General features: G+C 38.0%; 1 protein-coding gene across 4 annotated transcripts in view; it reads right to left on the reverse strand.

The window, feature by feature from the left end:
* Positions 1-14131, reverse strand: part of ACIN1 (apoptotic chromatin condensation inducer 1) — a 39518-nt gene that overhangs the window by 9290 nt on the left and 16097 nt on the right. For 2 of the 4 annotated variants that reach the window (XM_074294254.1, XM_074294253.1), the window contains exons 5-7: positions 8804-10087; positions 8026-8253; positions 6507-6622 (exon numbers count right to left, since the gene is read on the reverse strand). In XM_074294254.1, the coding sequence (XP_074150355.1) occupies positions 6507-6622; positions 8026-8253; positions 8804-10087 (1628 nt within the window). Of the gene's footprint in view, positions 1-284; positions 349-646; positions 814-6506; positions 6623-8025; positions 8254-8803; positions 10088-14131 lie in introns of those variants that run through there. The other 2 variants (XM_074294255.1, XM_074294256.1) reach the window with 2 other exon arrangements.

Below are 14131 nucleotides of genomic sequence, written 5' to 3' on the forward strand. Positions count from 1 at the left end.
AAAATTTATACAGTGCCCCAAGCTAGCAGGCCCCGACAGAAACACTCAAGGATTTAACAGTCTAAATTTAAAGCACAGGCTAGCCTGAAAAATGCCTATTCCCCACATAGAAAGGGCCTGATTGATATTAGGCTAGAAAGACAAAGAAGAGTAAAGCAGGATGTCTAAAAACAATTAAAAAAACAAAAGGAGAAATGAAGGCCACAGGGGACAAGAGAAAAAAAACGAGGAGAGGAGGGACAGATGGGAAAGGGAGGAGAGACATGGAAATGTGAAGATCTCACCCTTCTTTGCTTTCTGATAACATGCTTTTTTTTTTCTCCCCCTGGAAGTGCTGTTTATCCCCTTCTGGAATGGAAGAAATAACAAAAACCAAACAAAAAATCCTAAAAAAAATTAAATTAAAAAAACAAAAACAAAAACAAAAATACCAAAATCCAAAATCACCTTCCTTGTCCCCAGCTCCCACCACCTCCTCCCGGCCCCAGATCCAGAGAGAGAAAATCAAGAGATGCAGCAACTGGGGATCCAAAAAAAAAAAAAAAAAAAAAAAACAAAAAAAGGTAAATGGAAGGGGAGGTGGTGGTGGTGAGGGGAGATTGAAATAATATATCTGGCGTTTAAGAGATAAGCGTTAAGTCCTCACGGCAAACCCCGGGTTGGCTGGGCCAGTCTCTCTGGAGAAGGAGGAGGAGGAGGAGGAGGACGGCCAGGTTGCTAGTAGTGGCTGGCTCTATTGTATTGGAGGAGCGGCAGCGATCAGCCGGAGACATGCAGGGGAGCCATCTTGCCACTTACCCAGCAGTCTGTGTGCAGAGAGGGGAGGGCCCTGCTGCAGCAGGGGAGGGGAAAGCTGAGGAAGGGAGGGAGGGAGGGGGCGGGCAGGCGAGCGAGTGAGCGATCGAGGCTCTTCTCCTTAGGCAAAGCAGGCCACGGGGAACTCGCTCGGGGTTGGCTGAAGAGGCCTGGCCTTTCCCCCTTCGGTACTCACTCGAGTTACAATGGCTACCAGGGGCTGACCCCAGGGGGAGGCCTACTCTCTCCTAGTCCTCAGGAGAAGGGCCGAAGGCGGGGAAAACATCGAAAGTTAATGCTGCTTACTTTACTTGGAAGCTTCCAGAGGACGAGGAAGAGAAAGAATTGGATAAAAGAGATGGGTGAAGAACAAGGCAACAAAGCCAGGGATGAAGCAGATATGGATAGATAGGATATAAGCAGGAGTCTCACTGTCTTCCCCCTCCCACCACACACCCATAGCTCCCCTCCCCCACACTCCCAGGGTGGAACCTGAAACCAGATCAGCCAGTCGGAATCCTAGGGGTTGGGGGGGGGAGGTGTTAATTAACTGTACTACTGAGTCACCATGGGAACAGGTCAGCTTTGCAGCTGTAAGGCCCATGTGTTACTCCCCACCACCCCTTTTCTCAAGGACAGCTGGTTACTGGAAAGTGAGAAGGGAAGAGAAAAAAGATAGGGTCTCTAAAGAGATGACAAAACTTTGTTTGGTAGTGCTTTAATAATGCCATCTTTGCCTCACGGTAGAAACACAAGCAAAGAAAAAGACTGAGGCAGCCTTTAAGTGACTTGAGTGTGAGAGATATTCGGCCCCAGGCTGCTTGTTCCTCTCAATTTGAGGGGAGAGCAATGTGACTGGGAGGGGGGGGGGTCAGATGCTCTAGCTTCTAGTCCCAGTTCTACAACTCCTTTTGCAGTCCTTAAATCAATTCCTTTACTCATCTGGGTCGTTTTCTTCATTTGCAAAATGAGGGCATCAGGATAGATCATTTGAAAGGTCTCATCCAGCTCTAATGATTTATGATAACTAAGAGGGGACCAGGAATGAAGTGAAGTTAAAAGGATGAGGCAGAAGAAAAGCCTATGCTATACAGGAAGGAGCAGCCTGAAGTCCAGAAGACAAAGTCAAGCAGAATCATTACCACCATAACAATGGTTTAGTGTGGAAGTTATTTTTGACAAAATGAAGCATGGGTAGGCATTCAATAAATATGCGTTGCCTTAAGATCTGCTTCTAAGAGTAACCCCAAGTCCAGCATCTCTCTTGCAAACACCAAACTTTTAATCTCAGAAATGAGGCTTCCTCCATACCCAGCGAAGGATACTCTAGGCTATAACCTGGAAAGCTAGTAAAGGCCTCACTTCCTTTCTCTCTGCTTCTCAATGACCAATCTAACCAATCTGTCACTTTTACTTGGCTGGAAGACTTCCTAAATCAGGTTTTTAAAGGCCTTAGCCAACATTAATTCATATGTGAATATTTAATATAGATCTTATTTGAAATGATTCAGGTAATTTTTGGGATACTCTAAAAGTTGGATAGTTCTCTGACATTATGATGATGAAGTGATTGATGGTTTCAAAGACGTCAATCTAGATATGAAGTAGATGCTAAATAAATGCTTGTTGAATATATATACAAGGGATTTCCCTAAAAATATTTTATACAGAATATCCATATAAATCATTACCTTCCAACACCTTCCATTTTGAGCTGGGCTGAGATTACCACCTACTGTCCTGAGGTACTTTCCAACTGGTAATATCCTTCCCCAGAAAAAGCTTCCTTTAAGGAAGAATTCTGTATTAAAAGTGTGAGGTTATCGTGCTGTCCTTCCTCCCTTGTCCTCAAAACTGTAGGAATTCTTACCATCCCTCCATCCTTCTCAAGACACAGCAGGTTTGTGCTTTTCATATGCCCAGATTATCCTATTAGAATAAATTCTGTGAATGTGTTAAGAGATCAAAAACCTCATGAGAAGAAAACAAAACATAACCTGAAAAGTGAGGTGGTAGACTAATCTCTCATAACCTTAGCTCTAAGATTGTTTTAGTGAGCTTTTGCTGTACCACTCATATCTTAGGGGAAAAAAAGACATGTTTTATCCTTTGCATTCATTTACAAATATCCCTAATAAACTTAAAAGTGTGAAAACTCCCTTTTATGTATTTCCACCCATTATTAGTGGTACAGTATAGTAAGATGAAGCCCAGACGAAAAGTACAGTGTAACCTGGAGGTAGGAAATTCATGTTAAGAGTTCAAACTGAAATGAAAAAAAAAATGTAAATAGGAGTTCAAATAAATAGTTTGGACTAGTTAATGGAAAAACAAAATAACACACTACATACACATGGTGGAACTCAAGCCCCAAAGTTATTCCAAACGATTCAAGGGAACTGAAAAAAATTGCTATGGAAAGACCCTAGGGTTTGGTAATAAGGATTCCAGATTAATAATTAAACTTTTAAACTCTAAAATTAATATTCCAAAATCAAATTAAGAGTAACAATAAATGATTCAATTCTATCTCTTGACAAAATGTGGTAATAGGGGACCCAAATACCTTAGGGAGGTTAGATTAATCTGTGAGGTTTTCTCATACACGTGAAGAGAAAATGTGGATCTACACGATGCCAGGCAGCTACACTAATACTGCCACTGAGTTGTAGATAAATAAAAATTATACTTTAAAATGTTCAGAGATAAATCAACTGATAAATTATGAAGATAAGAAATAACTATGCACTCAAGATTTGAGACTGAAATGACTTGAAACTTTTTTTTTCTTCTTTTTAACTTATAGGCAGAAAGACTGGATTTTGGAAAAAGATCTCAGCTGGATTGGGATCTGAGACTCCTGCTCGCTCCTGCTTGATCAATGAGAATCTCCACTCCCAATCAAAGGTCCATCCTACTTGAATAAAATGTAGCCAAAAGTCAAAATAGCAGCCATAGAGGAAGCCAGCCCCTTTCAAGGAAGTAAGGGGATTTTGCAAGACAACTGGTTTTTCTAATGTTTTAAAGAAGCAGCACAGCTTCCATTTCTGAAATTCCTTAACTTGCTTAAATGAATCATGAAAGAATAAAGTTTTCATTTAGTATTGCTGATCCCTCCTATGAAACTGGTTATGGTTCCAGAAGACTATTGAAAGAATGAAAGGCCCAGGAATACCCAGAAAGTATTGTACTGCTTTAAAATAGTTCCTCCATAGATGTAGGTAAAAACCTGAAATATTAGTTTACCAAATCTAATGCCAACATAATGTAGTTTAGGCTTTTAGTTTAAGTCTTTTTGTTAAGAGTGATGAATGGACCACCTGGTGAGCACAAGTTAGGAAGTAGATGTTTGGTGTGCTTTCCTCACTCCTGTCCCCTCCTCAAGCCTATATTGAATCTGTGCTCCAAACACCACAGCATTAAAGCTTACCTAGATAACAATGGACAAGAACATCTTTGCCCCAAGTGGTACCCTTTATCCTCCTCCATCAACCCATCAAATTCAAACTGATTTGAAGATTTCATGTTTAGAATAAAAAGTCAAAATCACTTTTACTTGGGGGGAGAGGGGGAATCCAGAATTGACTCATAGCTCTGCTTAAGGCTTCCTATTGTAAAAGAAAAAACAAAAACAAAAACAAAGTGATAAATTGCCTGCCTCATCTTTCTGTAGAGTACCCTTCCAGGACAAGATCTGGGATTCTAAAAATCACTTGATCTTCAACAAATACAGGAAACAGTTTTCTGGGCCCACTATCACCAGGCTTATAAATACCTACTTCAAAGTTGCAATTATACAAATAAAAAGCTGTACCCCTTTATGGGGTACGCCAGACTGATAGGGCACAGGGAACCCCATATCCTGACTGGAGATGTAAGCTGGGGCCAGCAATCCTTAACACCTTCCAGGATCCGATGGGTTGTCACTTTATGTTCCTAGAAGAAAAAAACTCTTTTCCAGAGAATAATGCACCCATTTAAAGAAGGAAAAACAAACATCTTTCAAAGGAAGTGGTGCCAATCCTGTTTTAAAAATAAAATCTAATGGCCACATGATGGCAGTAGATGCAACTTAATAGCATGATAGCAGTGATGACATTAACATAGGGTCTTATCCAAAAGCAAGAACTACATGGAACATAAAGCCATTAAAATCATTCATCTGTCCCCAATCAAAGGCAAAAAAAAATTATTTTAGAGTCTTCAAAAACAAATTATTTGACTATTACAGACCTAGGAAGAAATGACATCATGTTAATTTAAGGAAATAGGTTTGAAAAAATTTTGGTTGAAGTATTACATTGAAAAGTTATTCATACACTGCAGTCTTCATAATGAGTAACTTATTCCCTTGATGTTTCACTTTCACTTAGACTTTAAGTGAGGCAAAAATCCATCAAAATGGCTGCTACATCTATAACAGTAATCAGTAATACTGAGTTTCTTCCATATGTCAACTATTTTAATGAGACTAATGAGACCTAGAAATGCAGATAAGTCAAAACAAGTAGCTTTAAAGTCACTAAATCTCAGGTTCAAAATATATTGGCAGCTAGTTGGTCTAACCTATAATAGTCATCTATACTATGCCTGAAAATCTCCAATGAGAATGAATCCACTACCTCCCTCAAAAGACTATTGCAACTCTTGTTAGAAATTTTTTCTTCATATCAAGTCTGAATCTGCTTCTCTGAAATTTCTGCTCACTGTTCCTGATTCTGACCTCTGGATCTCAGCAGAACAAACCTAATTCTCCTTTCTATGAAAACTCCTTATAATATCTGAAGAACTGATTTTGTCTCTTCTCTAACGCCCCAATCTTTCCTCCCTTTGGGCTATTTATCCCCACTTCTTTCATCTTATCCTATTCTGAACATGCTTCATTTTGTCAATGTCTTTCCTAAAATGCAACACCCTATACTATAGCTGTTATTTGACAAGGAAATATTATAGCAAAAATGAATAAATCCCTCTTCTAATACTGAAATTCCCTTAAGTTTTCTACAACCTCAGAATCAGATAGTTCTATCAATGGAACATTAGAACTCTGGTGCTTATTAAAATTAAAATATTAACTATGGTTCCTAAAAGCTAGTGTTTGGCATCACACTTGCTAGTTAACAACTATCAAATCTAGAGGTTTTTGAACAATCCCCAAAAGTAATAGATACTTAAATTCTCAGAAATAAAATTCTGGCTTCATATAAACATTGCTATTTCTTTATACTTTATTTCATAATCTTAATAAGACTGATTAGGTCTTGAATTTAGAAGCACAACTCTCTGGTGCCTGACTCTTAACAAAAATGGCTGGTTGTGATATCCACCCCCACTTTCAGTTGTCCTGTTTTCAGTACCACTTCCCACAGTTCTTTGTGGAATTCTGGTAGTAGCTACTAGCACAGTAAAACCAACCTAGACCATGTCCAGATAAAATTTTGCTTCCACAGATGACGCAGTTAAAAGAACAGTTGGATGTGTAGTCAAAAGTTCAGGAAAGCAAATCCTAGCTTCATTCTTCCTATTATAACCTTGAACAAGTAACTCATGCATTAAAATCCTTAATATCCTCTTCTGTAAAAGAAGGGAGCTGAATTATCTGACTTCTAGAGAGCCGTCCAACACTAGATTCTTATGAATTAGGGGAATAACAAGATTACATCCTCAATTTCCAGTTATTCATGAGGATCCAGTTCAAAGGTGTGACTTACACAGTGTGCTGGCTGCTTCCTGGAGCTGGCTGCTGAAGGGTCTGCACCTCTGGGGCTCTGGTCTCTATGATGGCAGGTGCTTCTGCCTCTTCAACGTCAGACTTTTTGGGGCTTCCCTGTCAAAAAGCAAGAAAAAACAAAAATACCACACAGTTTATAAAGTTAACTTTGTATTTCCCTTATTACAGTGTTCTTCAAATATTAAGTGCCAAACAGAAGTTTACCTGTATCTGATGAGCATATTTTGCCCTGGTAGTTCAATATATCCAACATCTAGCTATCCTACATCACACCATCATTTCACTTCAGAAGTGGGTCACTAAGTGGAACATGGCTTAAGGAACTTGGACAATTTCTATAGCAGCATCTTACTGGAGGTTTTTATTAGCTAAGCAGGAAGCTCAGAGTTATGAATTTCAATTCTGTTCTAAAGCAGAAAGGCGGGCTACTTTTGCTCTTAGAAATGGATATAATTTTGCCAGTTAAACATTAGAATCTGCTAACTTTTGTGAGCTAAAGAAGACCAAAACACACTAATTCTATATATACTCAAGAAAGATCATAATAGCTCCCTGATAAAGAGTCCTTTCTACATTCCAGTCAGCACCAAGATGAGATGAGAAAAACTCATATAGCTCAAGAGAGCAACAAATCCATAGGTTCTGCTGAATGAAGGAAAGATTGTTTTTATCTTGTGAAATTCTATAAGAGATAGCTGAGCTCTAAAAGATGAGCAATATAATCCAATTGCTTTACCAAGTCTACTTTAAAGTTACTTAAATGACAATCTAGCATGTTTCAAGAACACTGAAATTATACCTACTGTTCTTTCTTTCATTTCCTCCATAGGCTCCTAACCCTGTCTTTCCCCTCTTTTTCTTCCTCTCATTCAGGTCCAAAAATTCAATAGAAGGATCCACTCTATTCTAGTTCAATTCAGGTACAAGCAGCATGGCTTACAGAAAGAATACTGGACTTAAAAGAGTTAAAAATAGTAGGTTCACAGCTACATCCAGCAAAAGAACACTGGGAAATGAGTATGGACTGCTTGCATTTTTGTTATTCTTCCCAGATTATTTTTACCTTTCTAAATCCAGATTTTTCTTGGGTAACAAGAAAACTGTATAAATATGTACACGTATATTGTATAAATAATGCCTGCCACCTAGGAGAGGGGGTGGAGAGAAGGAAGGGGAAAATTTGAACAGAAGTTTTTGCAAGAGTCAATGTTGAAAAATTACCCATGCATATGGTCTGTCAATAAAAAGCTATATTAATATATATATGAGGTTCAAATTCCAGCTCTGATATGTAAGATTTGTGTGACTTTGAGCAAGGCACAAACTCTCAGCCTAAGTTTTTTTCTTTTTAAAAATAGGAATAATAACATTCACAATATCTACTCTCACAATGTTATGAAGAAAATGCTTTGTAAATCCTAAAATACTACATAATTGTTAAGTTAAAAGACAGATAGTGATCATCTCTTGCCCTCTGGTAAGGAAGTACCATAGCCTACCCGCTCTGGCTTCAACCTCTGGGTCTTATGCTTCTCAACTGGTTCAGCCTGGCTCACACCCCTCACTGGGGCAAAGGCTGGAGAGATGGTAGTCCTCTCTTTTGGTTCAAGGACCTGCTGCTGTGGCACTGACGGACTGCTGAGAGGTGCAATCTCCTGCCCAGGAGAGGGATCTTTGGTGTGAGAGTAGCTGGTGCTGCTATCCCTGGAAACTCCAGGGCTCCGAGACTGAGGAAATCAGAGTGGGGAACATTATAAGAACACAAGTGTTTGGTTCTAGTAAGGTATACTCTAGTTTTCTACTTCCTATTTATTCAGCTTAATAAAGGGATCCTCAAAACTTATTCTACTGTCTCATCCCAAATTTAAGCTAATAACTTATAATTAAAACAGTTCAATCCCCAATGGTAGTCTGTGTATTTTTAATCTGACTACCTTAAGTTCTTTTTAGTGTTAGAATTACTAACTTCTTTGATTCAATAGTCAGCAATGTTCTAGAATTCTCAAACTTGCTTTAGACTGGAAGATGGAATCAGACTCAGTTAGATAGGGGTTCTGAATGAAAAAGGAACCCACCCAGGTGTAAATTATAGGACAGGAAATTTAAAGTGAATTCTAAAGCAAAATGCAAAGTGAGAAATAGGAATAGGCTGGATACTGAGAGAAAGAGAATATAAAGATATAAAGTCAGGGATGTAAATAATGTTGATAATAAAAAAACAAGTACTATAGGGTATATAAATGGAAACTAGAATACCTTGAATTCTGATATACTCACTTTCCTACTATTGCTAGACGCTGAACGAGATCGAGAACGAGAACGGGACCTAGACTCTGATGTTGATCTGGAGCCTACTTGGGTTCCTGAACGGGGGTTGGAACAAGAGCGTGACCAAGATGAATCTCTCTGCTTAGATCTGGGAGGTGAGCGGGATCTAGAGCCTGAGCTGTCTGGAGAGCGGGATCTTGATCGGGAGGTGGAGGAAGATGATGAAGACTGGCTGGAGGGGGATGAGTCAGCTGAACGTTTAGTCCTGTGGCTTGAGAGAGGGGTAGGAGACTCTCCTTTACTTTCCTTCTGAATCAAAGATGGGGGTTGTTCAGAGGGAACCTCAGTGTTTACCTTGCCTAGGTTTGATTCCTCAGCTCTTAGAGCAATCAGTGGAGCAGAACGTTCTGGCTCACTTTGAAGAGCCTCCTCACCTGGGGGTGCAATCACTGTGCTTGTTTCCATTGGAAGAAGGGAATTTCCTTCTTGTGCTATCTCTGTTGGAGACTTTGCTTTGGTGCCTGCAGGGCTTGGCAAGGAAGGCAGCCTTCCTCCCACCTGGACAGTGTGTGGGGGTAAAAGTAATTCTTTGGCCTCAGCCTCTTCACAGGGAGGAGACCTTTGGGTAAGGTCAGGAGGGGCTGGGCCTTCCAAGAGCTCTGTCTCTTCCCCAGTGGGGGGCTCACTTGGAACTGGTGGAGTGGATGCTTCCTTGGTCAGCAGGGGTGGGGGAGTTTCTTCCTCATTGGTAACTTGTTCTGGTTGTGGCCTAAGAGAAACCTTCAGTAGATCTTCAGTCAGTCGAGGTGGGGAAGGAGATTTTTGTTTGTCTTCTGGGAATTTTGTAGCTTTTACTTCTCTTTCTCCTTCATCCTCTTCCTCTTCTTTCACTTCAACTTCTGGTGCTTTCACACCTTTCTCTTGCTGCAGTCTGGCTAGCTGACAAGTTTCCACTTCCTGGGCCCTTGTTCTTCCTCCTCCCTCCAGCTCTTCTTGCTCCTGGATTCCTGTGCTTTTGGTTACTCCCTCAATTACCTCCTGAAATGCTGCTCTGGTTTCCTCCTTTTCCTCTTGAAACTGTTTCAAAACTGGCAGCTCAATAACTTTTTGCATTTCTTCTTCTTCCTCCTCCTCCTCCTCTTCATCTTCTTCCTCTTCTTCCTCCTCCTCCTCTTCGTCTTCCTCTGTTTTCACATTTCGATCTGCTCTGGCTCTCAGATTTCTGGAAGGTGTCTCCCGTTCCTCTTCTTCCTCAGGAGCCTGGCTACTTTCAGAGAGCTTGGCTGCTCTTGCCTAAAATTAAAAAAACAAAAAAACACACCACATAATAAGTAAAGATGTTGGCTCTGCATGTGCTTACTAACAGATCTTATGAAGGGGAAAAAAAAAAAAAGAAATCTAGAAAGACACCCTGGAGGAGAAACCCAAGACCTTAAGTACTATAGAAAGTGATGACAATGCTAAACAATTTCCTTAAAAAAAATAAAATAAAATAAAAAATAAAAAATCTTGTTTTTGTTTAAAAGTAGTATGGCATAGTGGATAATGAGTTAAGCTTTGAGTCAGGAAGTTCAAAGTTGAGTTAAATCTTGCCTCAGACATGTACTAGATTTTATGACCCTGAGCAAGTCATTTAACTTTAATGCCCCAAGTGGCTCTCTTAAGATTATAAAGTTATAAAGTGCTTACCTGTATTGATACAGTAATTTACTTATTGATAGCTCCCTACTAATGAAATAATAGGCCCAAATTTAAAAATTTTTAATTTATATATCTTATTTTTACATAAATTTCATTTTTAACTATAGTCCTCCTCCCTGTGAAGCTAATTTTTTTATACCAGACATTTTAATTAAATATGTGATACAATCATAATTCTAAAGATTGCAAAGGTAGTAGTGCAGTGTTAGAGATTACAATTAGCTAGTATTTATAAAACTTACTATTAACTTTTCTAAGTAGAAGCTGTTTTGGCAATACTGACAATTTGGGTGACATCATAAATAAATTAGGGGAGCATGGAAGAAATTACCTGTCTGATCAATAGATAAGGGAAGAGTTCATAACCAAATAGAAAATAGAGGGTATGGGGGATAAAATGAGTAATTGATTATGTGAAAATAAAAGCTTTTTGCACAAATAAAACCAATGCAGCCAAAGTTATAAGGGAAGTCAGAAACTGGGGGAAAATTTAATAGCAAATTTCTTAGATAATAGGCCTCATTTCTCTAACATATGGGGAACTAAGCAAATTTTTAAAAATGAGAGCCATTCCTCAATTGATAAATGGTCAAAGGATATGAACAGGCAGTTTTCAGAATAAGAAATCAAAGTAATTCAATTATAAGGAAAAAAAATGAAAATAATATGAAAATTACTCTAAATCAATTAGAAAACTAGAAATTAAACCAATTCTGAAGTACCACCTCATACATATCAGACTGAAAAAATGATAAATATTTAAAGGACAATAGGGACACAATTGCACTGATGACACAGGTGTAAACTAGTCTTAACCATTCTGAAGAACAATTTAGAACTTATATGATAAGGAGAATGGTTTCAAAAAAACCTGGGAAGACTTATGAGCTGATGCAGAGTGAAATGAACAGAACTAGGAGAACGTTGTACACAGTAACAGCAATATTGCAAAGATCAATTGTAAGATTTAATTCCAATCAGTACAATGATCCATGACAATTCTAATTTATGATGAAAAATGCTATCCACCTCCAGAGAACTGATAAAACTCTTAAGACTGAAGCATAGTTTTTATATTTTCTTCCAGTGGAAATATTTTGCATGACTTTGTATGTATAATGGAAAAAAAAAAAAAAAAAAAACTTTTGCTTTTTTAATGGGGAAGGGAGGAACATGGATGGAAGGAGAATTTGGAAATTGAAATAAAATTTTACAAAGATAGAGAAAAACTGATGAACTTGGACTAAAGCATTTTTAAAAATATTTTCTTCCAGTGGAAATACTTGTGTGACTTATATATATATATATATATATATATATATATATATAAAATGAAAAAAAAAAAAAAAACTTTTGCCTTTTTAATGGAAAAGGGAAAAGCATAGATGGAGAATTTGGAACTCGAAATAAAATTTTACAAAGATAGAGAAAATATCAATCGTTTGCTAAGGCCTTGAAATCTGGCTTGCCTAATAATAACTGAAATGCCTTTCTCAAAGGTTACTAATTCTCTCCTGCTGAACCCAACAACCTTCTTTTGTTCAGTTCTCATCTTCCATGACTTTACTTTTTTGCTATAGTTTTAGACACTACTGATCACTGTTTTACTGAATTACCTTTCTTTTCCTTGTCTTCGGCAACATATGATACTTTCCTAGTTCTCCTACTTTTAAATTTTTAAGATTAATTTGCTAATAACTTCCTTAATCTTTCCCTTAAGAATCTGTCCTTGGTCTCTTCTTTCTACATGCTGTCCCTAAGCAATTTAATTTCTGAGCAATTATCTATGCTTCAATGCTATATGTGGTAGAGTCTCAAATCTATGCCTTAAATCTTTTTTTTTTTTTTTTTTTAAATAATAATAGTTTTTATTTACCAGATATTTGCATGGGTAATTTTACAACGTTGACAACTGCCAAAACTTTTTTTCCCCAATTTTTCCCCTCCCCCCATGGCAGGTCTACCAATACATGTTAAATATATTAGAGTATAAATTAAATACAATATATGTATACACGACCAAATGGTTGTTTTGCTGAACAAAAAGAATCGGACTTTGAAATAGTGTACATTTAGCCTGTGAAGGAAATCCAAAATGCAGGCGGACAAAATTAGGGGGATTGGAAATTCTATGTAGTGGTTCATAGCCATCTCCCAGAGTTCTTTCACTAGGTGTGGCTGGTTCAGTTCATTACTGCTCTATTGGAACTGCTTTGGTTCATCTCATTGTTGGAGAGAGCCATGTCCATCAGAACTGATCATCATAAAGTATTGTTGTTTAAGTATATAATGATCTCCTGGTCCTGCTCATTTCACTCAGCATCATCAGTTCATGTAAGTCTCTCCAGGCCTTTCTGAAATCATCCTGTTGGTCATTTCTTACAGAACGATAATATTCCATAATATTCATATACCATAATTTATTTAGCTATTCTCCAATTGATGGGTATCCATGTAGTTTCCAGTTTCTGGCCACTACAAAGAGGGCTGCCACAAACATTCTTGCACATACAGGTCCCTTTCCCTTCTTTAAGATCTCTTTGGGATACAAACCCAGTAGCAATACTGCTGAGTCAAAGGGCATGCACAGTTTGATAACTTTTTGAGCATAGTTCCAAATTGCTCTCCAGAATGGCTGGATATATTCACAGTTCCACCAACAATTTATCAGTGTCCCTATTTTCCCACATCCCCTCCAACATTCTGCATTACCTTTCCCTGTCATTCCAGCCAACCTGACAGGTGTGTAGTGTTTTGTTTGTTTGTTTGTTTTTTAAATAGGTTTTTATTTATAAGATATATGCATGGGTAATTTTATAGCAGTGACAATTGCCAAGCCTTTTATTCCAATTTTCCCCCTCCTCCAGATGGCAGGTTGACCAATACATGTCAAATATGTTAAAGTATAAGTTAAATACAATATATGTATACATGTCCAACAATTATTTTGCTGTATAAAAAGAGTCGGACTTTGAAATAGTGTACAATTAGCCTGTGAAGGAAATAAAAAATGCAGAAGGACAAAAATAGAGGTATTGGGAACTCTGTGTGGTGGTTTATAGTCAACTCCCAGAATTCTTTCGCTGGGTGTAGCTGGTTCAGTTCATTACTGCTCTATCAGAATTGATTTGGTTCATCTCATTGAATCTCTCAGAATTGATCATCATATAGTATTGTTGCTGAAGTATATAATGATCTCCTGGTCCTGCTCATTTCACTCAGCATCAGTTCATGTAAGTCTCTCCAGGCCTTTCTGAAATCATCCTGCTGGTCATTTCTTACAAAATAATATTCCATAATATTCATATATGACAATTTATTTAGCCATTCTCCAATTGATGGGCATCCACTCCGTTTCCAGTTTCTGGCCACTACAAAGAGGGCTGCCACAAACATTCTTTTTTTTTTTTTTTTTTTAAATAATTATAATTTTTTTTGACAGTACATATGCATGAGTAATTTTTTAAAATAACATTATCCCTTGTATTCATTTTTCCAAATTTTCCCCTCCCTCCCTCTACTCCCTCCCCTAGATGACAGGCAATCCCCATACATATTAAATGTGTTACAGTGTAACCTAAATACTATATGTGTAAATCCAATTTTCTTGTTGCATGTTAAGAATTGGATTCCAAA

This window comes from Sminthopsis crassicaudata, chromosome 2 (assembly GCF_048593235.1).
Source record: "Sminthopsis crassicaudata isolate SCR6 chromosome 2, ASM4859323v1, whole genome shotgun sequence".
In the NCBI taxonomy this organism is placed as follows: Eukaryota; Metazoa; Chordata; class Mammalia; order Dasyuromorphia; family Dasyuridae; genus Sminthopsis; species Sminthopsis crassicaudata.